Source organism: Leopardus geoffroyi, chromosome B3, assembly GCF_018350155.1.
Source record: "Leopardus geoffroyi isolate Oge1 chromosome B3, O.geoffroyi_Oge1_pat1.0, whole genome shotgun sequence".
In the NCBI taxonomy this organism is placed as follows: domain Eukaryota; kingdom Metazoa; phylum Chordata; class Mammalia; order Carnivora; family Felidae; genus Leopardus; species Leopardus geoffroyi.
The window spans coordinates 147,090,663-147,117,670 of record NC_059337.1 but is presented as its reverse complement, the minus strand read 5'-3'; the positions used below and the strand labels follow the sequence as shown (position 1 = coordinate 147,117,670).

Sequence of the window (27,008 nt, the reverse complement as noted above, 5' to 3'; positions counted from 1 at the left end):
GTCCTCGCGATTCCCCCACTACCGTTTCCTACAGAAGAATCGCCCGGCCCGAAGATCCCCTCTGCCCCACCTATTCCTTCCGCCCTCCCCCCAAACGCCCGGCAACCGCTGGCCTTCGCGCCGTCACACTACATGTGCTGTCCCCCACATCACGCAGTGCCGATGGTACAGCGTGTAGCCTTCTCCAGCTGGCTCCCTCCCCTCAGGGCACACGGGCCGGCACGCGGCCCACATGTGCCCACGGGGTGCTGACTATAGGGCTTCTCGGCACGAACAGACCTTCCAGTGGCCCTGCCACAGGGAGAGCAGGTGTGTGTGCTGGCCTGGCAGCCCGAGCCCTCCTCCACCTTCTGTAAGAAAGAATATCATGTCATCCAAGGTCACGTTCCTTGAAAGAGGCACCCCCGGCGGGGGGAGATGGTCCGCACCATCCAGGTGAGGACCTCATATGCCTGCACAGAATATTACATATACACAGTAAGCATCTGCAGGTACCCGGAAGCAGGTGCCCATAAGGGGAGGGGGAGGGGTTGCTGAGACGCTGTGGCAACAAGTCAGGCTGGAATGAGCCAGCCCCGGGCCAGGCTGGTGTCTCACGGCTGCCCTGGACGACCACCACCGCAGGCTCTGACGCCGCGGGTCGGGGAGAGGCCCCAGGAAGGGACATCCGTGAACACCTCCAAAGCATCTCTTTGTTCTTGTAACCACAGGGTGAATGTTTCTGAAAGCCAAACCCAGAGTTCAGCATGATGGTTGAAAAGCGTCAACACTAGGTAATTTCATCGCCTCACCAACTTTTCTGTGAAAGGATTTTTCTGGAAAGGAAACCTAGGCTGGGACAGGTGTGTGGTCTCCGACAAAACCCAGTGCCTAACGGCCCACATCCCACTGCCACGCCCTCGGCAGCCAAGGCAGCCCTCCCCCACACTGATCCGCCACAGCAGGTGCCCCAGAGCCCCGTGATGACCCCACGAGGGACAGCGACCCGGCACCACGCCAGGGGCACTGCATGGGGACCAGGGGAGGGAATTAGCTGTCCAAGGGAAGTACGATGTGCCACTTTGTCTTGCCAAAACCCTGCCTTTAGAGGTGCCTGGGGCCCCATGTCCGAAACGCACGGTAGCCGGGACACCCTCGAGGGTTTTGCCAAACTCATCGGTTCCCGTGATCTGACCAGAGTTGTGTAGATGGATGTGCTTCTTGAGCAACCAGGGGCCCACAGTTTGCAGAGGCCCCTAACTGCCGGGCACCACGAGAGGGGGCCAGGCTGCGGGAGCCCGGAGTGTGGGGTGCACACTCCCTTCACCGACGCTGTGACCGATGGCATTTGCAAAGGGGCCACTGCGGTATTTCCAGGACCACGGGCTCCTCCATCACCGTGCCCTGCCCCATGCAGGGGGCGGGGTCTGCTCCCCTCCCCAGAAGCCCAAGGGTCTCTGGGAACTCCGTGGGGATGGGGGCACAGAAGGGCCATTGCTGGATTCCTAAGATCAGGACCTAAGGAGACGTGGCTTCTCGTGGGAGTCAGGCCCTGGGCCCAGTGCAGCCGTCCAGCTACGGCCAAGGTGCCATTCTGGGGAGCCCCGGGGACCGAGCAGGCCGGACCCACCAGCCAAGGCCCCAGACCCCAGGAGGAGCCCAGAGCCCTCGCTCACATGAGTGTGAGCAGGGCAGAGAGCCTCGCACCACAGGCCGAGGGCTCCAGGCACACCCACAGCCCAGCAGGCCCGGATTGGGACTTGGACGTGGTGCGGAGGCGTCCCCATCGAGGCCTAACACCGCAGGAAGCGGCAGCCCGGGGTGCACCCTGTGGTTGTCCAAACACAGGGGCTGAGGGGTCACGGCCCCCTTGCACGGGTAGCACGGGGACCACACAGGGTCTCTCAGCCGCAGGGACATTTCAGGTCCGGTGACCACCATGAACTCTGTCCCTGCACATCAGGCTTCTGTCTGTCCTCTAGGGTAGTAGCTTCCCTCTGACCATGGGCAGATGACCGTGACCGTGGCTGAAGCCAGAGGAAGACAGCGTCCCACCAGGGAGGCCACACTGCTGAGTAGATGGGACAAGGCCCAGGGCGGGGCCTCAGGCTATGGGTGGGTCAACCTGTGCCCACAACACACGCCCAGGTGAGAGCGGTGTTCCTGTGCCCTCCTTTGGGACCACAGCCGCCCCCCACAGCCCACCCCCGCACACCCAGGCCCTCTGAGACAGAAAGTACCCAGAAGAAAAGGGAACTTCAGAAAGCGTGTCGCCGAGCCGCCTAGTTTCAATCCTGTTCTTAGTCTTCCCACGGCTGCCTGGGGGCTAGGAAGGGGGCTATGGGCACAGAGCTCAGCCACAAGGAGCCACATGTGCCTGGGGCCAGAGCGGGGAGGGCCGAGGTGCTGGGGCCAGCCTTCCGTCGCCCCAGCCCTTGGTGAGTAGGCTCCGCACGGAGAGAGGGCGGCGTGGGGGCAGCAGAAGCAGCCCAGGAGCCAAGGAGAGACGGGGCCCCACGGACGGGCCGGAGCAGCCAGCGTGGGGGACACAGGCTGCCTGGGGGCCAGGGCACCGGCCAGGGCAGGGACGAGGGAGGCATGGGCAGGAGCGCCCACGCCAACATTGCTGGACGCGCCGGACGTGGCAACTGGGCCTTCAAGGAACATGATGGCCATGGTGGGCCTGAGGCCTGCCCTTTGCCCTCTGTGCTGGGAGCCCAGGGCTGGGCTAGACTGAGCTACTGCACGACCAAGGCCGACATGGACAGACAGGCCTAAGGTGAGGGCACTGGGAGAGGCCGGCCCAGCACAGGGGAAGAAGAGGACCCCAGATGGCCCGAGGGTCGTCTCCAGGACACTGGGGCTGGCTCTGGCCCCAGGCCAGGGTCAGAGGTGCTGGCCATGGGGTCCTGGACTGCAGCACATGAGCAGGGACAGAGCACGAGGGGCTGGCAGGGGCTCCCGTGTGCTCAGAACCCAGACAGTAGCACAGGGGCAGACGGTCAGGAGCCAAACCTGGGCTAAGGAGTCTGGGATAGGCAGCTGAGACCGGGGCAGCCCTAAGAACACACAGTAGTTGCGGGCTGAGCTCGCCTGTGGGGGAGAGGTCATGGGGCAGCAAGGGCAGAGAGCAGCTGTGGTCCATTAGCTCCAAGGACCAGTGGTGGCGTTTGTGTAGGTGAGCAGGGGAAGGGGGAGAGCAGAAGGGGCAGGGGGAGAAAAGGAGGGACAGGGGGCTGCCCCAGGAGCTCCAGGGAGAACACAAAACTTGTACAGGGAGCAGGGGCAGGGGGCAGGGCAGGAGGGGCAGGGGGAGAACAGGAGAGGCAGGGAGAGAGCAAGAGGGGCAGGGGGAGAACAGGAGGGACTGGGGGTTGCCCTGGAAACTCCAGGGGAGCCCACAGAGCTGGTACAGGTGAGCAGGGGCAGGGGGAGGGCAGGAGGGGCAGGGGGAAGCCAAGAGGGGCAGGGGCAGAGCAGGAGGGGCAGGGGGAGAGCAGGAGGGACAGGGTTGCCCCAGGAGCTCCCTGGGAACACACAGAACTGGTACAGGTGAGCAGGGGCAGGGCAGGAGGGGCAAGGGGAGGGCAGGAGGGACAGGGTTGCCCCAGGAGTTCCCAGGGAGCACACAGAGCCGGTACAGGTGAGCAGGGGCAGGGGGCAGGGCACGAGGGGCAGGGGGAGAGCAGGAGAGGCAGGGCTGCACCAGGAGCTCAGGGGAGCAGGCAGAGCTTGTGAGCTTGAGCAGGGGGTTGGGAGGGCAGGAGGGGCAGAGGGAGAACGAGAGGGGCAGGGCTGCCCCAGGAGCTCCCAGCGAGCACACAGAGTCAGTACAGGAGAGCAGGGGCAAGGGCAGGGCAGGAGGGGCAGATGGAGGGCAGGAGGGGCAGGAGGGAGGACAAGAGGGGCTGGAGAGTGGGCAGGAGGAGCAGGGGGAGAGCAGGATGGGCAAGGGGAGAGCAGAGAACACACAGAGCTGGTCAGGTGAGCAGGGGCAGGGGGCAGGGCAGGAGGGGCAGGGGGAGAGCAGGAGAGGCAGTGCTACCCCCAGGAGCTCAGGGGACCAGGCAGAGCTTGTGAGGATGAGTAGGGGGTTGGGAGGGAAGGAGGAGCAGGGGGAGAGCAGGAGGGGCCGGGGAAGAGCAGGAGGGGCAGGGGAGAGCAGGAGGGTAGGGGCAGGGCAGGAGGGGCTGGGGGGAGGACAGGAGAGTCAGGACTCCCCCAGGAGCTCAGGGGAGCCAGCAGAGCTTCTACCGGTGAGCAGGGTTCCTGGGAGGGCAGCAGGGGCAGGGGGAAAGCAAGAGGGGTAGGGCTGTCCCAGGAGCTCCCTGGGAGACACAGAGCTGGTCCAGGTGAGCAGGGGCAGGGGGCAGGGCAGGAGGAGCAGGGTCGAGGGCAAGAGAGGCAGGACTGCCCCAGAGGCTCAGGGAGCAGGCAGAGCTTGTGAGGGTAAGCAGGAGCAGGGAAGGGGCAGGAGATGCAGGGGGTTGCCTCAGGAACTCCCAGGGAGCACACAGAGCTGTACAGGTGAGCAGGGGCAGGGGGCAGGACAGAAGGGGCAGGGGGAGGTCAGGAGGGCAGGAGCGAGGGCAGGATGGGCAGTGTTGTCCCCCGGAGCTCCCAGGGAACACACAGAACTGGTACAGGTGAGCAGAGGCAGGGGAAGGACAGCAGGGGCAGGGGGAGAGCAGAAGGGAGAGGGTTGCCCCAGGAGTTCCCAGGGAGCACACAGAGCTGGTACACGTGAGCAGGGGCAGGGGGCAGGGCAGGAGGGGCAGGAGGGGCAGTGGGGAGAGCAGGAGGGACAGGGCTGCCCCAGGAGCTCCCAGGGAGCACACAGAGCTACTACAGGTCAGCAGGGGCAGGGGGCAGGGCACGAGGGGCAGGGGGGAGAGCAGGAGGTACAAGGGCCACCCCGGGAGCTCCCAGGGAACACACAGAGCTGGTACAGGTGAGCTGGGGCGGAGGGAGGGTGCTGAGGGGCAGGGGAAGGGCAGGAGAAGTTCAGCTGCCCCAGGAGCTCAGGAGAGCCAACGGAGCTTGTGCAGGTGAGCAGGGGTGGCAGGTGGAAGGCTGGAGTGATGGGCCTGCCCCAGGAGCTCAGGGGAGCAGGCAGAGCTTGTGAGGGTGAGCAGGGGCAGAGGGAGAGCAGAAGGCGTAGGGGGGAAGGCAGGAGGGACAGAGGCTTGCCCCATGAGATTCCAGGAAGCACACAGAGCTGCTACAAATGAGCAGGGGCAGGGGAGAGAGAAGGAGGTGCAGGGCTGCCCCTGGAGCAACCAGGGAACACAGAGAGCTGGTACTCATGAGTGGGGGCAGGGGGAGTGCAGGAGGGGCAGGGGCTGCCCCAGGAGATCAGGGGAGTAGGAAGAGCTTGTGAGGGTGAGCAAGGGGTTGGGAGGGCACGAGGAGCAGGGGGAGAGCAAGAGAGGCAGGGGAAGAGCAGGAGGGGTGGGGGGAGAGCAGAAGGAGCAAGGGGAGAGCAGGAGGGACAGGACTGCCCCAGGAGCTCCCAGGGAGCACACAGAGCTGGTATGGGTGAGTGGGGGCAGGGAGGAGGGCAGGAGGGGCAGGGGGGAGAGCAGGAGGGACAGGGCTGCCCCAGGAGCTCCCAGGGAGCACACAGAGCTGGTACCGGTGAGTGGGGGCAGGTGGCAGGGCAGAAGCGGCTGGGGGAGAGCAAGAGGGGCAGGGGGAGAGCAGGAGGGGTGGGGGAGCACAGGAGGGGCAGAGTGCTGCCCCAGGAGATCCCAGGGAGCACACAGAGCTGGTACAGGTGAGCAGGGGCAGGGGAAGGACAGGAGGGGCAGGGGGAGAGCAGGAGAGGCAGGGCTGCCTCAGGAGCTCAGGAGAGCCAGAGAGCTTGTGCAGGTGAGCAGGGGCAGCAGGGTGAGGGCAGGAGGGACAGGCAGCTTCCCCAAGAGCATCTGGGGGCACACAGAGCTGGTACAGGTGAGCGGGGGCAGGGGGGAGGGCAGGAGAGGCAGGGCTGCACCAGGAGCTCAGGGGAGCAGGCAGAGCTTGTGAGGGTGAGCAGGGCATTGGGAGGGCAGGAGGAGCAGGAGGAGAGCAGGAGGGGCAGGGGAAGGCAGGAGGGGCAGAGGGAGGGCAGGAGGGTAGGGGCAGGGCAGGAGGGACGGGGGGAGGGCAGAAGAGTCAAGGCTCCCCCAGGAGCTCAGGTGAGCCAGCAGGGCTTGTGCCAGTGAGCATGGTTATCGGTAGAGCAGGAGGGGCAGGGGGAAGCAAGAGGGGTAGGGCTGCCCCAGGAGCTCCCTGGGAGCACACAGAGCTGGTACAGGCAAACAGGGACAGGGGGCAGGGAAGGAGGAGCAGGGGGGAGGGCAGGAGGGACAGGGCTGCCCCAGGAGCTCCCAGGGAGCACACAGAGCTGGTACGGGTGAGTGGGGGCAGGGAGGAGGGCAGGAGGGGCAGGGGGGAAAGCAGGAGGGACAGGGCTGCCCCAGGAGCTCCCAGAGCTGGTATGGGTGAGTGGGGGCAGGGAGGAGGGAAGGAGGGGCAGGGGGGAGGGCAGGAGGGACAGGGCTGCCCCAGGAGCTCCCAGGGAGCACACAGAGCTGGTACAGGTGAGCAGGGGCAGGGGGCAGGGCAGGAGGGGCAGGGGGGAGGGCAGGAGAGGCAGGGCTGCCCCAGGAGCTCAGGGGAGCAGGCAGAGTTTGTGAGGGTGAGCAGGGGGTTGGGAGTGCAGGAGGAGCAGAGGAGAGCAGTAGGGGCAGGGGGAGAGCAGCAGGCACAGGGGAAGAGCACAAGGGGCAGGGGCAGGGGCAGGAGGGTAGGGACAGGACAGGAGGGGCTGGGGGGAGAACAGGAGAGTCAGGACTCCCCCAGGAGCTCAGGGGAGCCAGCAGAGCTTCTGCCAGTGAGCAGGGTTCCTGGGAGGGCAGCAGGGGCAGGGGGAAGCAAGAGGGGTAGGGCTGCCCCCAGGAGCTCTCTGGGAGTACACAGAGCTGGTACAGGTGAGCAGGGGCAGGGGCAGGGCAGGAGGGCAGGAGGGGCAGGGGGGAGAGCAGGAGGGACAGGGCTGCCCCAGGAGCTCCCAGGGAGCACACAGAGCTACTACAGGTCAGCAGGGGCAGGGGGCAGGGCACGAGGGGCAGGGGGGAGAGCAGGAGGTACAAGGGCCACCCCGGGAGCTCCCAGAGCTGGTATGGGTGAGTGGGGGCAGGGAGGAGGGAAGGAGGGGCAGGGGGGAAAGCAGGAGGGACAGGGCTGCCCCAGGAGCTCCCAGGGAGCACACAGAGCTGGTACAGGTGAGCAGGGGCAGGGGGCAGGGCAGGAGGGGCAGGGGGAGGGCAGGAGAGGCAGGGCTGCCCCAGGAGCTCAGGGGAGCAGGCAGAGTTTGTGAGGGTGAGCAGGGGGTTGGGAGTGCAGGAGGAGCAGAGGAGAGCAGTAGGGGCAGGGGGAGAGCAGCAGGCACAGGGGAAGAGCACAAGGGGCAGGGGCAGGGGCAGGAGGGTAGGGACAGGACAGGAGGGGCTGGGGGGAGAACAGGAGAGTCAGGACTCCCCCAGGAGCTCAGGGGAGCCAGCAGAGCTTCTGCCAGTGAGCAGGGTTCCTGGGAGGGCAGCAGGGGCAGGGGGAAGCAAGAGGGGTAGGGCTGCCCCCAGGAGCTCTCTGGGAGTACACAGAGCTGGTACAGGTGAGCAGGGGCAGGGGGCAGGGCAGGAGGGCAGGAGGGGCAGGGGGGAGAGCAGGAGGGACAGGGCTGCCCCAGGAGCTCCCAGGGAGCACACAGAGCTGGTACGGTTGAGTGGGGGCAGGGAGGAGGGCAGAAGCGGCTGGGGGAGAGCAAGGGGGCAGGGGGAGAGCAGGAGGGGTGGGGGAGCACAGGAGGGGCAGAGTGCTGCCCCAGGAGCTCCCGGGGAGCACACAGAGCTGGTACAGGTGAGCAGGGGCAGGGAGCAGGGCAGGAGGGGCAGGGCTATCCGCAGGAGTTCAGGTGAGCAGATAGAGCTTCTGAGGGTGAGCAGGGGGTTGGGAAGGCAGGAGGGGCAGCGGGAGAGCAGAAGGGACAGGCAGCTGCCCAGGAGCTCCTGGGGGCACACAGAGCTGTTACAGGTGAGCAGGGGCAGGGGGAAGAGCAGGAGGAGCAGGGGAGAGGGCAGGAGAGGCAAGGTTGCCCCAGGAGCTCAGGGGAGCAGGCAGAGCTTGTGAAGGTGAGCAGGGGTTGGGAGAGTAGGAAGAGCAGGGGAAGAGCAGGAGGGGCAGGGGGAAGCCAGGAGGTGTAGGGGGGAGACCAGGAGTGGCAGGGAAGAGCAGGAGGGGCAGGGCAGGAGGGGCAGGGGGAGGACAGGAGAGTCAGGGCTCCCCCAGGAGCTCAGGGGAGCCAACAGAGCTTGTGCCAGTGAGCAGGGTTCCTGGGAGGGCAGGAGGGGCAGGGAGAGAGCAAGAGGGGTAGGGCTGCCCCAGGAACTCCCTGGGAGCACACAGAGCTGGTCCAGGTGAGCAGGGACAGGACAAGAGGGGCAGGGGGGAGGGCAGGAGAGGCAGGGGTGCACCAGGAGCTCAGGGGAGCAGGCAGAGCTTGCGAGGGTGAGCAGGAGGTTGGGGCTGCAGGAGGAGCAGGGGGGAGCACTAGGGGCTGGAGGAGAGCAGTATGGGCAGGGTGAGAACAGGAGGCACAGGGGAAGAGCACAAGGGGCAGGGGCAGGGCAGGAGGATAGGGGCAGGGCAGGAGGGTAAGGGCAGGACAGGAGGGGCAGGGGAAGGACAGGAGAATCAGGGCTCCCCCAGGAGGGCAGTGGAGCCAGCAGAGCTTGTGTAGGTGAGTAGTGTTCCTGGGAGGGCAGCAGAGGCAGGGGGAAGCAAGAGGGGTGGGGCTATCCCCAGGAGCTCCCTGGGAGCACACAGAGCAGGTACAAGTGAGCAGGGGCAGGGGACAGGGCAGGGGCAGGGGGCAGGGCAGGAGGGGCAGGAGGTGCAGGGGGAGAGCAAGAGGCTTAGGGCTGCCCCAGGAGCTCCCTGGGAGCACACAGAGCTCCTACACGTGAGCAGGGGCAGGGGACAGGGCAGGGGCAGGGAGCAGAGCAGGAGGGGCAGGGGGGAGTACAAGGGGGCTGGGGAGTGGGCAGGAGGGGCAGGGGGAGGACAAGAGGGGCTGGGGAGTGGGCAAGAGCGGCAGGGGGGAGAGGAGGAGGGGCAAGGGGAGAGAAAGAGGGGTAGGGCTGCCCACAGGAACTCGCTGGGAGCACACAGAGCTGGTACAGGTGAGCAGGGACAGGGGCAGGGAAACAGGGGCAGAGGGAAGGGCAGGAGAGGCAGGGCTGCACCAGGAGCTCAGGGGAGCAGGCAAGGCATGTGAGGGTGAGCAGGGGGTTGGGAGGGCAGGAGGAGCAGGGGGAGAGCAGGAGGGGCAGGGAGAGGGCAGGAGGGGCAGGCAGAAGGCAGGAGAGGCAGGGCTGCACCAGGAGCTCAAGGGAGCAGGCAGGGCATGTGAGGGTGAGCAGGGGGTTGGGAGGGCAGGAGGAGCAGGGGGAGAGCAGGAGGGGCAGGGAGAGGGCAGGAGGGGCAGGCAGAGGGCAGGAGAGGCAGGGCTGCACCAGGAGCTCAAGGGAGCAGGCAGAGCTGTGAGGGTGAGCAGGGGGTTGGGAGGGCAGGAGGAGCAGGGGGAGAGCAGGAGGGGCAGGGAGAGGGCAGGAGGGGCAGGCAGAAGGCAGGAGGAGCAGGGGGAGAGCAGGAGGGGCAGGGAGAGGGCAGGAGGGGCAGGCGGAGGGCAGGAGACGCAGGGCTGCACCAGGAGCTCAGGGGAGCAGGCAGGGCATGTGAGGGTGAGCAGGGGCAGGGGGGCGGCAGGAGGAGCAAGGGCTGCCCCAGGAGCCTCAGGGGTGAAGGGCAGAGGGACTGAGCTAAGAGCAGCCCTGGACTAGGTGGGAGCTGAGCGGTACGGCACACAGAGACCACGAGGGCGCGGGCCCAGGAGAGCCGCCCTGGACACGGGAGGGCGTGAGCCGCCTGAGGCCCGGTGGACAAGGTAGGGGGGAGAGGCGAGCCTGGGTAGGAAGGTCTCTGGGGCTGAAGGGACAGGGGTGGCCACAGTCTTAGGCTCAGGGGCGCTGAACCCGCTCTGGAGGCTCGTGGGGATGGGGGACAGAAGGCTGGACATGACAAAGCCAGGAGAGGTGGCTCAGGGCAGTGGACCCGGTGCAGGGAAGGGGGAGCCTGGGAGTTTGAGGCAGGGCCGCCAGCCTGGAGTGTGGGTGGGAGGGGAGGGGAGGCCAGGCAGGGCCATCAGACTTGGCAGAGGGGTCGGGTCTGGCTGGGGACGTGGGCTCTGAGGTGCTGGCACCGTGCACGAGAGGACAGCCAGGGCGGGGCAAGGCTCCCACCGGCACTGAGGGGCAGGCAGGCTCAGCAAAGACCTCGGCTGAAAGAGGGCTCTGGGGACAGGGAGGAGCCGGACAGGCCCCAAGGCACGGGCACTGAGTGAGCCCAGGAAGGCCTGAGGAGGGGCTCAGGGCAGGGACGGGATCCGGCGCCCGGGCGCTTTAGCTGCAGAGCTGACCCAGAAGATGTGAGGCCTGGAGGGCACACGGCAGGCCACGACGAGGACTCCGGGCCGAGGGGCCCGGGCAGCGGGTGGCAGAGGCCTGCTGTGTTCAAGAAAGGTCCCGCTGGCCCAGGGCAGATTCAGGCTGGGACAACAGGGCAGTGGGCTCAGGGCCTCAGCAGAGGCCCGTTGGGAGCAGGGGCCACCGGTCAGAGCTCAGACAGAAGCCCGAGTGGGGACCCAGGGGCTGGGCCCAGGAGACTCTAATCCAGCAGGAGGTCACCCAGCACCGACCAGGCCCACGGGGCCAGCACGTGCAGCCGCAGAAACACGAGGCCCTGGGGCGGCAGAGAGCTACGCCGGGCGGCTGGAGGGCCACCCCAAGCCCGGGCACCTGATACCCTGCCCGGACCCTCCCAGGAGCGAGACCCTTGTGGTCACACGGCCTCCTCTCTTGCAGCCTCCACCACGGCCCCGTCGGTGTTCCCACTGGCCCCCAGCTGCGGGACCACGTCTGGCGCCACCGTGGCCCTGGCCTGCCTGGTGTTAGGCTACTTCCCTGAGCCGGTGACCGTGTCCTGGAACTCCGGCTCCCTGACCAGCGGTGTGCACACCTTCCCGTCCGTCCTGCAGGCCTCGGGGCTCTACTCTCTCAGCAGCATGGTGACAGTGCCCTCCAGCAGGTGGCTCAGTGAGACCTTCACCTGCAACGTGGCCCACCCGCCCAGCAAGACCAAGGTGGACAAGACCGGTAAGAGGGTGTCCACTGGGAGACAGGCCAGGTCAGCCGGTCCACCTGGACCCCGGGGCACAGGAGAGGCACCTCTGTCCCCCAGGCTCGGGGAGGAGGGCCTCTGGCCTGGCTGCCTGGTCCAGCGTGAGCACAGGCTGCACACCCCCACCATACTTCATCTCCACTGGCAGGCACCAGTCTGGGGACGCCCCCCTGCCCGGCCCTGACCTAGCCCACCCCAAGAGCTGTCCCCACCCATGGCCCCCACTAACCTCCAGTCTGGTCTCTCTGCAGTGACCAAAAAAACGCCCTCAGGAGGAGACAATACCTGCGACTGTCCCAAATGCCCACGTGAGTCACCAGGGCACCACCTTGCACACCAAGGCGATGGCCCGCGTCCAGGGACTGCCTGGTGGGGGGAATGTTCAAGAGGAGCACTCCCCAAATGCTGACCCCTGCATTGTGTCTCCCACACCAGCTCCTGAGATGCTTGGAGGACCGTCCATCTTCATCTTCCCCCCAAAACCCAAGGACACCCTCTCGATTTCCCGGACACCTGAGGTCACATGCTTGGTGGTGGACTTGGGCCCAGATGACTCCGATGTCCAGATCACATGGTTTGTGGATAACACCCAGGTGTATACAGCCAAGACGAGGCCGCGTGAGGAGCAGTTCAACAGCACCTACCGTGTGGTCAGTGTCCTCCCCATCCTGCACCAGGACTGGCTCAAGGGGAAGAACTTCAAGTGCAAGGTCAACAGCAAATCCCTCCCCTCCCCCATCGAGAGGACCATTTCCAAGGACAAAGGTGGGCAACAGGGCAGATGGGCACAGGGAGGTCGAGTGGGGCCTGGCGGACCCAGGCCAGCCCTCCACCCTGGGAGTGACCATCTGTGCTGACCTCTGACCCCACAGGACAGCCCCACGAGCCCCAGGTGTACGTCCTGCCTCCAGCCCAGGAGGAGCTCAGCAGGAACAAAGTCAGTGTGACCTGCCTGATCGAAGGCTTCTACCCGGCTGACATTGCCGTCGAGTGGGAGATCACCGGACAGCCGGAGCCAGAGAACAACTACCGGACGACCCCGCCCCAGCTGGACAGCGACGGGACCTACTTCCTGTACAGCAGGCTCTCGGTGGACAGGTCCCGCTGGCAGAGGGGAAACACCTACACCTGCTCGGTGTCACACGAAGCTCTGCACAGCCACCACACACAGAAATCCCTCACCCAGTCTCCGGGTAAATGAGCAGCGCGCCCGGCCCTCCAGTAGGCCCCCGCGGGCTCTGAGCGCCCACCCCTGTGTACATCCCCCCCGCCCCGGGCAGGCACCCTGCGTGAAATAAAGCACCCAGCACTGCCCTGGGACCTGTGACACTGTCGTGCGTCTTTCCGAGGCAGAGCTCAGGACACCCAGGCCTCTGGGAGGTGCGGGCAGGCCAGGCTCCGAGGCTCAGGGGTCACCATTCACGGGAGAGCGTGGGTCCCACCAGGGGCCGGGACCTGAGTGGGCAGGTCGGCACAGGCGGCCGAAACTCATGGCCGGGAGCCGCCTGGGACAGAGAGAGGGCTTGGCCAGGGGCTACTCAAGGCCGGAGGGGGCCGACAGGGAACGGAGAAGCCCTCCAGAGCCCCTCAGGGAACGGGGCGCACGGTCTTTCCCACGCCTGGACCCGCCCAAGCTGTGGGACGCTGGCCTGTCCGCTTCCGCTGCTCCCCCGTCCCCTGGACCTCTTGAGAGCTCTGAGCGGTAGCTCTGTGCCAGTGCAGTAGCCAGGCCTGACCCATGCTGTGAGGACAGGCCCTCACCCTCCCTCAGATGAGGCGGCCCCGCCTGACTTCATCCTGCCTGGGGCTAGGCCTGTCCACTCGTGGGGACACTCACCCCGCTGCCCCAAACGGGCAGAGGCAAGCAGTCCTGAGTGCCCAGGGGAGGGACCATCCCAGACACCCACATGGACGCTGAAAACAAGCCCCTCCCACTGAGCAGGGCCACCTTCACAAACACACACACACACACACACACACACACGCACACCTGACCCACCGGGCCTCACACGGGACAATGTGCCAGGGCCCAGACCGGACCCAGGCTTGGGAACCCTCACCGTGGACCCCAGCCTGGTCCCCACCCCCTCCCACACCCATCGGCCGCTCAGCAGCCCATCCACACGTCGACCACACTGACCAGCCCTTCTTCTCCCCAGGACACTGGGGCCCCTCCAACACACACCAACCCCCACCCCCGGCTGGCCCCGACACTCGCACCCACTCGTTCGCTAGGGTCACTCCCTGCCACCCTCTCGACCCTTCCCTGGGCTCTGCTGACCCTCCCGCCCTCCGGGCCGGGTCCCCAGGAGAACGGGTGTGGTGGTCAGGCTGCCTTCCCCCCAGACAGCCCCAGCACAGCGCAGAGCAGAGAGGGAGCGCGTCCCCGCGGGCCAGGCCCAGGCGGGAGGATGGGGGCACCGAGGCCGGAGCCCTGAGGCTACGGAGGGCCGCGACCGTCACCCCGGGAACCACTGCTACGGGCAGGCATGGCACTGACCACTCCCTTCCTGTCCAGAGCTGCTCCTGGACGACAGCTGTGCGGAGGACCAGGACGGGGAGCTGGATGGGCTGTGGACCACCATCTCCATCTTCATCACGCTCTTCCTGCTCAGCGTGTGCTACAGCGCCACTGTCACCCTCTTCAAGGTGGGTGTCCCCGCACCGTCCCGCACTGTGGCCCGCTGTCCAGCGCTGGGGACCCGCTGGAACCATACCATCCCCACACTGACTCGACGCTGCCCCCACGTTGCCCCCACGCTGCCCCCACGCTGCCCGCACGCTGACCCCACGCTGCCCCCACGCTGACCCCACGCTGCCCCCACGCTGTCCACACGCTGACCCCACGCTGCCCCCACGCTGCCCCCACCTGCCCCCACGCTGCCCCCACGCTATCCACTGCTGACCCCACGCTGCCCACACTGACCCCACGCTGCCCCCACGCTGACCCCACACTGACCCCACGCTGCCCCCACGCTGCCCGCACGCTGACCCCACGCTGCCCGCACGCTGACCCCACGCTGTCCCCACACTGGGACCCACTGGAACCATGCCATCCCCACACTGACTCGACGGTGACCCCATGTTGCCCCCACGCTGACCCCATGCTGCCCGCACGCTGACCCCACGCTGTCCCCACACTGGGACCCACTGGAACCATGCCATCCCCACACTGACTCGACGCTGACCCCATGTTGCCCCCACGCTGACCCCATGCTGCCCCCACGCTGACCCCACGCTGCTCCCACACTGACCCCACGCTGACCCCATGCTGCCCGCACGCTGACCCCACGCTGCTCCCACGCTGCCCCCACGCTGCCCCCACACTGACCCCATGCTGACCCCACGCTGTCCCCACACAGGGGACCCACTGGAACCACCTATCCCCACACTGACTCGACGCTGACCCCATGTTGCCCCCACACTCACCCCACGCTGACCCCATGCTGCCCGCACGCTGACTCCACACTGACCCCACACTGGGGACCCACTGGAACCATGCTATCCCCACACTGTCCAGACACTAACTTCATGCTGCCCCCACACTGACCCCACCATGACCTCATGCTGTCCCCACTGTGACCCAATGCTGCCCCCACGCTGACCCCAGGCTACCCCCAACTGACCCCACACAGACCCCACCCTGCCCCCACATTGACTCCACGCTGCCCCCTCACTGACCCCACACTGCCCCCACGCTGACCCCATGCTGACCACACGCTGTCCCCACACTGGGGACCCACTGGAACCACCTATCCCCACACTGCCTCGACGCTGACCCCATGTTGCCCCCACGCAGACCCCACGCTGCCCCCACACTCACCCCACGCTGACCCCACGCTGTCCCCATGCTACCCGCACGCTGACTCCACGCTGCCCCCACACTGCCCCCATGCTGACTCCACACTGCCCCCACACTGACCCCACACTGGGGACCCACTGTCACCATGCTGTCCCCACGCTGTTCCCACACTGACCCCCACGCTATCCCCTCTGTCCCCTCCCAGTCCCCACGCCATCCCCACAAGACTCCCTCCCACTCAAGTGGTTCCGGGGGGGGGGGGCGCCTGGGAGGGGGGCTGTCCTCAGGGATCCCAGCCACGTCACCTCCTGCCCTCCTGCTACAGGTGAAGTGGATCTTCTCCTCGGTGGTGGAGCTGAAGCGCACGATCGTCCCCGACTACAGGAACATGATCGGGCAGGGGGCCTAGGGCCAGCCGTCCTGGGCGGGTGTCAGCGCTGCCCCAACCCTGCACGGGATCCCGGTGCATCAGCCTGCTGCCAGGCCTGCTCTCCCGCCCTCTGACCTCGCCACCCTCTGACCTCACGGCCACCCTGGGCCTGCGCCCTCGCCCTCTGGCCTCGCGGCCCCTGTGAGCTGCAGCCTGCGCCCTGACCCCCCCGTTTGGAGAATCGCGTGGACGGCAGGTCGTGCCCCAACCTGAGCTGGTGGACGCCCGCTGGCTACCGCCGTGGCCGCGCACGGTCAGCGGGCACGCTCATCCTGGAGGAGGCGGGCGGCTGGCGATCCCTGGAGGAGGCGGGCGGCTGGTTCCTCTGTGCGAACCCCGTCCAGGCCAGGCTCCAGGACGCAGGGTTTCCCCAGAGCAGCCACGTGGGCCCAGATCCTGAGGAAGCTCCCGACGTGTCACTAACGGTCAGTCAGATCTTCTGCGCCGGAGGAGACCGCGCAGACAAGGGCCTGGGCCTGTGGCTGCTGCAGGAGCCCCGTGGATGCCGGGGACAGAGTGACATCCAGCCAGACAGGCCTCCTGCAGAGGGGTCTGGTGACCCGGTCCCCGGGCCAGTGGGACACAGCCTCGGTGGACACAGGTGGAAGGTGCCAGGAGGCCAGGGCGGCAGGCCCAGCCCGCACCCCCCCTGTGGCCGGGGCCTGAGGCCCACCAGGCTCGCGCGGGGGTGGGAGGGAGTGACAAGCCCATGGCCGGGTGGACCCCCAGGACTGGCTCTCCGCCCTGGCTTTGGGTGGGTGCCAAGTCGGGGCCCCCACGTGGGAAGAGATGGCCACGCAGGGGAGGAGAAGCAGAGCCCCCAGCCCCAGGGACAGAGAGCCCGGGGGTCCCATATGGGAAAGCCACTGCCAAAGCTTGGATAGCTTGTTTTATTATTTTAAATGTCTGGAGCTCGTTGATTTCCTTTAGCATTTCTTTTTCTTTTCTTTTCTTTTCTTTTTTTAATGACAATAAAATATCCTTACAAACTCCATAACCGGCTGGGGAAAGTCTTCCTCTGTTGACGCGCCCCGTGAAATCCACAGACTGGCCGTGCCGTGTGTCGGTCCCTCCAGCCGTGGGACCCCTGGGGTTCCCGGGGGGTGAGGTGCGCTGCAGGCGCGAGGGGTCACGTGACGCCTTGTGGGGCGCAGGGGGGGCACCCTGACCTGGCCAAGGGCACCGCAAGAGGCACCTATTGGGTGTGCATTAGCACGGGCTGCTAGCAGAGCACGACAGTCCCGTGGTGTGGACAACGTGCACTGATGTTTCCACGCTTCTGGAAGCTGGCAGGCAGACCCGGGTGTCATGGGGCCGGTGGCCCCTCAGCACGTAGACGCCGTGTCCTCACACATCCGGCCCGCTATGAGTGTCTGTGCCCCGACCTCCTCTTACAAGAGGAGGAGTGAGTCCATGGTGAGGACCAGTCACACTGGATCGGGACTCACCCTAGTGACCTCACTTTAACCTATTACCTCTCGAAAGACCCCATCTCCCAATGCAGTCACATTCTGGGGTCCTGGGGGTCAGGGCTTCAAGGTTTGAATTTGGGGAGCGCATTTCAGGAGAGTTGGGCCCAGGTGGGAGCACCAGTGAAGGCCAGGTCGGGTGAGGCCCGGGGGGACAGCACTGTCCCAGGTAAGCGAAGCTGGACACCAGCCCGAGGGGTCAGGACACTCAGTCGGGGGGAGGCCCGGCGAGAACACCACCACCCGGGGGTGGGGGTGGGGGTGGGGGGCAGAAAAGACCAAGTTCCACAGGAAGAATGCCAAGTGGGGGCGGGCAGTCCATTGGCGTCAGGAGGCCATGGGGTCCCCGGCCAGCAGCGACGGAGTCGGGATTCTGTTCCTGCAGTGCCTGGGGGTCTCGGGTCCCGGAGGTGCCCCGGGTTGTAGGAGACACATGCACCTCGAGGGCAGAGGCGGGACCACACCTGCCAGCCCTTCCCAGTAAGGGCCCTGGGGAAGGGAGGCCAGCACGAGGGGCTGCCGTCTTCTGGGGACGCGGTGGGAGTGGGGCGTGGGCTCTGAGTGTGCAGGTCAACAGCCCGGCCCGAGGCCCAGGGCAGGCAGAGAGTCGTGGCCGGCGCGGCCGCGGTGCCTCAGGACCGCTCAGGGAGCACCTCCCACCTCCCCGTGGGCAGGGGCTGCCTCACCAGTGGGGGCCGCACCAAATACAGGGCGGCCGTGGGGAGAACGCCCCGGCCCCCAGGGATCCGGGGGGCTCCGGGCGACCACACCGTCCACACAGCTTGCCCAGCACCCCCTCCCTCTCGGTCCCCGGGCCCTGGGCCCCCGCTCCATCCCCTGGACCAGAGATCAGTCTCCATCCTTCCCACCCTGCCACCGGAACACCCGGGATCTTCGGCAGCTGGTTGACCCCATGGCCCCCGCGGGAACACGGGGCATGACCGTACCCTCCACTCTCAGGGCAGGAACGCCCGCTCTTTGAGAGCCATCTCCCAGCAGGCCCTGAGGCCCCCACCTGTGACCTTCCAATAACGCCATACCACGTGGGCCCCCCCCTCCACGTTCCCCCAGGGACCCACACACACCTACGTGCCTCTCCATGCAACCCCTCAGACCCCCTAACGTCCTGCAGGCTGCTCCTGTGTGAGCCCTGAGGTCGGCCTCCTGCTGCCTGCCGCTCCTCAGGGGCCCCCTACCCTGGGCTTCCGCTCAGACACAGGCCTGTGCGCATCTCCCTTTGCCCGTGTTCACACCTCCACCTGGACCTCACACACACACACGCGCGGACCAGCGGGCTGGCCTCACTCCTGCTCCTGGGACCCACCTGGTCCCGCCCTCCACCCACTCGCACTGGGAGGGAACCAGCTGCGCCTGAACCCTGTCCCCACGGGGGCCCCAAGACGCACAACGTCAGCGTGGGTGGGGGCGGGAAGGGGACGATGCAACTGTGTCCCCACATTGCGTGTGTTGGAGTCCTAGCTCTAAGTGTCATGGTGTTAGGAGGCGGGGCTTTGGGGCACCAGAGGTCGTCAGGGTGGAGCCCCCACGACTGGGGTTAGTGCCCTTATGAAAAAGCGAGCTGCCTCCCAGCTTCCGGCACGTGAAGGTGCAGAGAGAAGACGCCGTCCGTGAGCCAGGCAGCGGGGACCCTCAGACACCACGCCTGCTGGTACCTGATGTGGGCATCCAGCCTCCACACCCGTGAGGAGTGTCTGCGGTCTCTGTCGGGCCAGCCAGACGGCTGGACAGGAGCCACCTGGACAGGCGGGCCTGGAGGAACGGGGTCCCCCAGGCCCCCTGGCCCAACCCCCTACCCCCGGGACCCAGGTCGGCCGGCCATCAGTGGGGTACAGGGCCACGAGACCACCCCGGGTGCTGCTGAAGCCCCAGCCTGCGTGAGGCAGGGACATCAGCCCCGGGCTCCCGGACCACACGCAGCAGGCAGTGGACTATTAGAGGCACCCAGATGGCGGCTCGGTCACTGCACACGGGAGGGCCCCCTACGCCCCACGCTCAGACACTGCCCCGGGAACCAGGGCATCTGAGCCTGCAGGGAGCTGGGCCGGTAGAGACACGCCCAGAGCCTCAGAGGCGCCCGAGCCCCGCCCACCCCGCTGCCTGAGCTGCGGCACCCGGCGCCCCAGCCGCAGGCACTAGGGTGCTGACCGCCCGGTCCCTCAGGGAAGTCATCTTTTTCTTTTTAGAGGGAGAGAGTGTGCAGGGGAGGGACAGAGACAGAGACAGAGACACAGACAGAGACAGAGACACAGACAGAGACAGAGAGGATGCCAAGCAGGCCCCACACTCAGCACAGAGCCCCATGCAGGGCTCGATCCCGGGACCCCGCGATCAGACCTGAACCGAAATTAAGAGTCAGACACTCATCCACGTGAGCCATCCAGGCGCCCCCTGTAAGGAGTAATCTTTTGGTGCATTTCAAAGTCTTGCAAAATATTTCCTGTAAACATATTTCGCTCTCAGAGTATCCAGAATGTGCAGGGCACTCCGGCAAATCGATCGGGAAAATCGCACAATTCGGTAGAGAAATGGACACGAGAATCGAACAGATGTTTCACAGAGGCTATCCAAATAGCCCTCAAACATACAGAAAGGACGCTGCGCTCCACCCGTGACAGGGAAGTGAAAATTTCTGAAAAGCCACAGGAGAGAAAGTGCTTCTGATTCCAACGGCGGTCGGTGCGGTGCCTTGTCTCAGACTAAACCTTTGCAGGCACAAGTATAAAGTGGAAAAACTGCCCGGCAGACAGCGATTTGAAGGCATCAGAGGACAAGCAGAACCAGGCAGACTCCGGGGAAGACTGTGCCCTGGAGAGAAGCCCAGTCCTTGCCACAGCTGCAGCTAGAATGCAGGGGAGCGGGCAGGCGTCCAGGCACAGGGGCAGGTCGTGGGGTTCAAGGTCCCACCTCTGACAGCTGCAGCTAGAATGCAGGGGAGCGGGCAGCCGTCCAGGCACAGGTCCTGGGGTTCAAGGTCCCACCTCTGACAGCTGCAGCTAGAATGCAGGGGAGCGGGCAGGCGTCCAGGCACAGGGGCAGGTCGTGGGGTTCAAGGTCCCACCTCTGACAGCTGCAGCTAGAATGCAGGGGAGCGGGCAGCCGTCCAGGCACAGGTCCTGGGGTTCAAGGTCCCACCTCTGACAGCTGCAGCTAGAATGCAGGGGAGCGGGCAGGCGTCCAGGCACAGGGGCAGGTCGTGGGGTTCAAGGTCCCACCTCAGACAGTGCAGACCAGCGACGAGGCCAGGGTGCCGCATCACGACCTTTATACAACGTGTGTCGGGCCAACCTGCAGACTGAAATCAGCCAGGTGGCGACAGAAATCGTAATGCGCCGAACGTACCAAGGTAAGTGTTGTGTGTGAAGATGTTTCAGCCACGTAACAACACACACAACGTATGTACGGAAGGGCAACATGTGTGTGCCACCTGCTCGTGACATATGTATGGGCGTTAGATTACAATACAAGTGTTTTCCCTGTGAGCAGTGCGGTCAAACAGTGTGGAGATGGTCCTGGCCAATGCTGTGTGACAAAGGTCGAAAACGAGCTGCTGAGACTGAAAGGACAGATGTCAAACTGTCACTAATGCAGACGACACAAGCACGTACGATGAAAAGGCAGCGGAATCCAGACAGCCCTTCGAACCAGCAAGAACAGCAGCAGGGGCTCCAAACAAACGCAGGAAGCAGTCGTGTTCCGCTGTGTCAGCAAAAACCTGCTGACAACGCGTCATCGAACACGAGGCACGATTCACAGCAACCCAAGGACTTTCCGAAGAAAGCAAGCCCAGGAAACGGCAACTCCGGCAACGGACCTGAAGGGCTCCGAGTGTCTGGAGAAAACCGCCTTCGGGGGCGGGCCGGCACTGTGGATGCCACGCTACACCTGCCCGCCCTGCCCACACTGCCCCCGCACCCAGCCCTCCGCCGTCAGCAGGGCCTTTCAAGGGCTGGGCGGGGGTCACCTCCCCCTGCTCCCCCAGCACACACCCGGGCACACACCCACAGTCGAGACGCAGCAGGGTCGCCTGTCTCCTGTCTGCAGGCAGGACACAGGCAGAGGCCAGAGCCGAGCTGCCCTGGAATGAGCTTAACTGGGCTGAGTTGGGCTGAGCTGGGCTGAGCTGAATAGGGCTGAGTTTGGTTGGGCTGAACTGGGCTAAACTCAGCTAGGATGGGCTGAGCTGGGCTGAACTGGGATTAGCTGGGTGGGTTGGGCTGAGCTGGGCTGTTCTGGACTGAACTAGGATTAGCTGGGCTGGGCTGAGCTGAGCTGGACTGAACTGGGTTGAGCTGAACTGGGCTGAACTGGAATAGCTAGCTAAGTGGGTTGGGCTTGGCTGAGTGGAGCTCAGCTGAACTTGACTTAGCTGGGCTGGGTTGAGCTGATCTGAACTGAGGTAGCTGAACTGGGCTTAGCTGGGTTTAGCTGGGCTGAACTGGGCTGGGCTGGGCTGAAATGAACTGGATTTGGCTGGGCTGGGCTGGGCTGAACTGAGTTGGATGGGGCTTAACTGGGCTGAGCTGAACTGGGCTGAACTCAGCTGAGCTGAGTGGAGCTGAGCTGAACTGGGCTAGGCTGGGTGGGCTGAACTGAACTACACTAGGCTAGGTTGAGCTGAGTTGGACTGGGCTGGGCTGGGCTAGGCTGAGCTAGGCTGAGCTGGGCTGACCTGAGCTGGACTGAACTGAACTGGACTGAGCTATGCTGAACTGGGTTGAACCAGGCTGATCTGGGCTGGTAGGCTGAGCTGGGCTGAGCTGAACTGGGCTGGGCTGGGCTGCTGGGTTGAACCAGGCTAAGGTGGCTGTGCTGGGCTGACCTGGGCTGAACTGGGCTGGCTTGAGCTAAGCTAGGCTAAGCTGGGCAGGCTGAGCTGGGCTGGACTGAATTGGGCTGAGCTGGGCAAGACTATGCTGAACTAGGCTGAATTGGGCTGAACTGGGCTGAATTGGGTTGGGCTGGGCTGAGCTGAATAGGGCTGAGTTTGGTTGGGCTGAACTGGGCTAAACTCAGTTAGGATGGGCTGAGCTGGGCTGAACTGGGATTAGCTGGGCTGAACTGGGATTAGCTGGGCTGGGTTGGGCTGAGCTGGGCTGAGCTGGGCTGAGCTAGACTGAGCTGGGCCGGCTTGAGCTAACCTAGGCTGAGCTCGGCAGGCTGAGCTGGGCTGGACTAAATTGTGCTGAGTGGGGCTGAGCTGGGCTAAGCTGAGCTGAGCTGGGCTGGGCTGAGTTGAATTGGTCTGAGGTGGACCGGGCTGGGCTGAGCTGAGCTGGACTGAGCTGAACTGAACTGGGCTGAGCTAGGCTGAGCTGGGCTGGACTGAATTGTGCTGAGCTGGGCTAACTGGGCTGAGCTTCACTGAGCTGGGCTGAGCTGGGCTGAGCTGAGTTGAATTGGTCTAGGTGGACTGGGCTGGGCTGAGCTTCACTGAGCTGGGCTGAGCTGAGCTGGACTGAGCTGGACTGAACTGGGCTGAGTTCAGCTGGGATGGGCTAAGCTGGGCTAAACTGGGCTGGGCTGGGCTAGGCTGAACTAGGATGAACTGAACTAGGCTAAGCTGGGCTGGGCTGGGCTGGGCTGGGCGGAGCTGAATTGGGCTGGGCTGGGCAGGGCTGGACTGAACTAGGTTGAGCTGAACTAGGCTAAGCTGGGCTGTGCTGGGCTAAGCTGAGCTGAGCTGGGCTGTGCTGGGCTAAGCTGAGCTGAACTGGGCTGAGCTGGGCTGGGCTGGGCTAGGCTGAACTGGGCTGAGCTGGGCTGAGCTGAACTGAGCTGCACTGAACTGGGCTGAGCTAGGCTGAGCTGGGCTGAGCTGAATTGTGCTAAGCTAGGCTGGACTGAGCTGGCCTGAGCTGAACTGGGCTGGGCTGAGCTGGGCTGAACTGGGCTGAGTTCAGCTGGGATGGGCTAAGCTGGGCTAAACTGGGCTGGGCTGGGCTGGGCTGAACTAGGTTGAAATGAACTAGGCTAAGCTGGGCTGGCTGAGCTGACCTGGGCTGACCTGGGCTGAACTGGGTTGAGCTGAGCTGAACTGGCCTGAGCTGGGCTGAGCTGGGCTAGTTCAGCTGGGATGGGCTAAGCTGGGCTAAACTGGGCTGGGCTGGGCTGAGCTAGGCTGAGCTGGGCTGGGCTGAATTGTGCTGAGCTAGGCTGGACTGAACTGGCCTGAGCTGAACTGGGATGGGCTGAACAGGGCTGAGTTCAGCGGGGATGGGCTAAGCTGGGCTAAACTGGGCTGGGCTGGGCTGTACTAGGTTGAGCTGAACTAGGCTAAGCTGGACTGAGCTGGCCTCAGCCGAACTGTGCTGGGCTGAGTTGGCCTGTACTGGGTTGGGCTGAGCTAAAGTGGGTTCAGCTAGTTGGTCTGGTCTGGCTGAATCAGGCTTCAGTGAGTCAAGCAGGGCGTGCTGTTTTGCTAGGTCCAGTGGCCAAGGTCAGTGAGGCTACATTGAGTGGGGCTGAGCAGGTACGACAAGCCTGGCTGGCAGGCTGAGCCCCACGGAGCTGAAGGATTCTGCTGGAGTTTGTGCACTGAACTCAGATGAGTTAGCCTGCTTGGAACCGGGTCTCCTGGGCTGACGTGGGCCAGGCCGGACCAAGGCGGACTCCCGTGACCTGAGCTGGCCTGAATCAGCCGTCCTAGTGAGGCTGGGCGTGGAGCGGGTTGGTATCACAGCTCTCAGCCGTCCTGACGTGAGGCCACGCGGACTGGTCGGTCTCACTGGACTGAGTGGGCAGCGTGGACGATGAGCTGGGGTCTGGGCTCCGGGCAGGCGTCACCACCTGGGGGAGTGGGGGAGGACTGATCTGGGCTCTGCTACGAATGGGGCCTGTAGTCGGGCTCCCTGGAGCCTCCGCAGGTCAGGACACGAGTCGGACACCTCTGCTCCCCAAGAACCCCACGTTCCTGCCACTCAGGGCTGCGGGCAGGGTGTCCTGGCCAAAGGTAAGAACACCCCTGCTTCTGGCAGGGACACAGGGGTTCGTGGGAGGGCGTTCCTAGCAGACTCGGGGAACAAGAGTCCAAAATGAGCATCTGCCCCCTGAGGCTGGAGAAGGGGTCCCCGTGCGCCCCTCCACCCGACCACCCCGCTCTGCCCCACACTTCTCCCCCTCAGACTCCGCCGGTCGGCACTGACACTGCCTCTGCCCCCACAGCCTCCATCCAGGCCCCCCTCGTCTTCCCCTTGGCCACCTGCTGCAAAGGCACCGTCGCCAGTGCCCCGTCCGTGACGCTGGGCTGCCTGGTCACGGGCTACTTCCCGACGCCGGTGACCGTGACCTGGGATGCAGGGTCCCTGAACAAGAGCGTCGTGACCCTCCCCGCCACCCTCCAGGAGACCTCTGGCCTCTACACCACCACCAGCCACGTGACCGTCTCGGGCGAGTGGGCCAAACAGAAGTTCACCTGCAGTGTGGCTCACGCGGAGTCCCCCACCATCAACAAGACCGTCAGTGGTGAGCCAGGGTCGGGCTGGAGGAGGGGGGCAGGCGTGGCGGGGGCGGCTAGGAGAGGAGGAAGGCGCCTGGGCGGGCACGTGGGTGTCGTGGGCTCAGGGGGCTGACGCCACGCCGCCACCTTCACCCCTAGCGTGTGCCATGAACTTCACTCCCCCCACCGTGAAGCTCTTCCACTCCTCGTGTAACCCCCTCGGGGACACGCGTAGCACCATCCAGCTCCTGTGCCTCATCTCCGGCTACGTCCCAGGTGACATGGAGGTCACCTGGCTGGTGGATGGGCAGAAGGCCACGAACATATTCCCATACACTGCCCCCGGCAAGCAGGAGGGCAAGGTGACCTCCGCCCACAGCGAGCTCAACATCACGCAGGGCAATCGGGTGCTTTTGCTTTTCTGTACAGCACAATGAATTCTTTTAATAAATAGATTTTGTTTTTTATTTTTATTGAAGTACAGTTGACGCACAACATTCTGGTGGCTTTGGGCGTGGAGCACAGGGATGGGACAGTCTGTGCACTATAAACAGCTCACACCCGTGTGCCACGTTTGTTGCGAACGATGAGCCAATGTGAACTGATTACAACTACGTAAAGTCCGGAGTTCACAGTAAGGTCCACCCCGAGTAGGTTCTCTGAGCCTGCACCCTGTCCGCGGTGCTGCCCCGGTCAGCCTGCTGTTCAGGCTGCTGTCCTCGCGATTCCCCCACTACCGTTTCCTACAGAAGAATCGCCCGGCCCGAAGATCCCCTCTGCCCCACCTATTCCTTCCGCCCTCCCCCCAAACGCCCGGCAACCGCTGGCCTTCGCGCCGTCACACTACACGTGCTGTCCCCCACATCACGCAGTGCCGATGGTACAGCGTGTAGCCTTCTCCAGCTGGCTCCCTCCCCTCAGGGCACACGGGCCGGCACGCGGCCCACATGTGCCCACGGGGTGCTGACTATAGGGCTTCTCGGCACGAACAGACCTTCCAGTGGCCCTGCCACAGGGAGAGCAGGTGTGTGTGCTGGCCTGGCAGCCCGAGCCCTCCTCCACCTTCTGTAAGAAAGAATATCATGTCATCCAAGGTCACGTTCCTTGAAAGAGGCACCCCCGGCGGGGGGAGATGGTCCGCACCATCCAGGTGAGGACCTCATATGCCTGCACAGAATATTACATATACACAGTAAGCATCTGCAGGTACCCGGAAGCAGGTGCCCATAAGGGGAGGGGGAGGGGTTGCTGAGACGCTGTGGCAACAAGTCAGGCTGGAATGAGCCAGCCCCGGGCCAGGCTGGTGTCTCACGGCTGCCCTGGACGACCACCACCGCAGGCTCTGACGCCGCAGGTCGGGGAGAGGCCCCAGGAAGGGACATCCGTGAACACCTCCAAAGCATCTCTTTGTTCTTGTAACCACAGGGTGAATGTTTCTGAAAGCCAAACCCAGAGTTCAGCATGATGGTTGAAAAGCGTCAACACTAGGTAATTTCATCGCCTCACCAACTTTTCTGTGAAAGGATTTTTCTGGAAAGGAAACCTAGGCTGGGACAGGTGTGTGGTCTCCGACAAAACCCAGTGCCTAACGGCCCACATCCCACTGCCACGCCCTCGGCAGCCAAGGCAGCCCTCCCCCACACTGATCCGCCACAGCAGGTGCCCCAGAGCCCCGTGATGACCCCACGAGGGACAGCGACCCGGCACCACGCCAGGGGCACTGCATGGGGACCAGGGGAGGGAATTAGCTGTCCAAGGGAAGTACGATGTGCCACTTTGTCTTGCCAAAACCCTGCCTTTAGAGGTGCCTGGGGCCCCATGTCCCTGACGCACAGTAGCTGAGACACCCTCGAGGGTTTTGCCAAACTCATCGGTTCCCGTGATCTGACCAGAGTTGTGTAGATGGATGTGCTTCTTGAGCAACCAGGGGCCCACAGTTTGCAGAGGCCCCTAACTGCCGGGCACCACGAGAGGGGGCCGGGCTGCGGGAGCCCGGAGTGTGGGGTGCACACTCCCTTCACCGACGCTGTGACCGATGGCATTTGCAAAGGGGCCACTGCGGTATTTCCAGGACCACGGGCTCCTCCATCACCGTGCCCTGCCCCATGCAGGGGGCGGGGTCTGCTCCCCTCCCCAGAAGCCCAAGGGTCTCTGGGAACTCCGTGGGGATGGGGGCACAGAAGGGCCATTGCTGGATTCCTAAGATCAGGACCTAAGGAGACGTGGCTTCTCGTGGGAGTCAGGCCCTGGGCCCAGTGCAGCCGTCCAGCTACGGCCAAGGTGCCATTCTGGGGAGCCCCGGGGACCGAGCGGGCCGGACCCACCCAGCCAAGGCCCCAGACCCCAGGAGGAGCCCAGAGCCCTCGCTCACATGAGTGTGAGCAGGGCAGAGAGCCTCGCACCACAGGCCGAGGGCTCCAGGCACACCCACAGCCCAGCAGGCCCGGATTGGGACTTGGACGTGGTGCGGAGGCGTCCCCATCGAGGCCTAACACCGCAGGAAGCGGCAGCCCGGGGTGCACCCTGTGGTTGTCCAAACACAGGGGCTGAGGGGTCACGGCCCCCTTGCACGGGCAGCACGGGGACCACACA

At 65.0% G+C, this 27,008-nt stretch overlaps 2 gene segments (V, D, J or C); both read left to right on the top strand.

Annotated features, from left to right (window-relative positions):
• LOC123584377 overlaps nt 1-12,586 on the top strand; it is a 271,648-nt gene extending 259,062 nt beyond the window's left edge. The window contains 4 exon segments of the C gene segment in view: nt 10,944-11,234; nt 11,511-11,567; nt 11,695-12,024; nt 12,132-12,586. Coding sequence covers nt 10,944-11,234; nt 11,511-11,567; nt 11,695-12,024; nt 12,132-12,460 — 1,007 coding nt within the window.
• The window catches only part of LOC123584378, a 208,305-nt gene that overhangs the window by 111,592 nt on the left and 69,705 nt on the right, over nt 1-27,008 (top strand).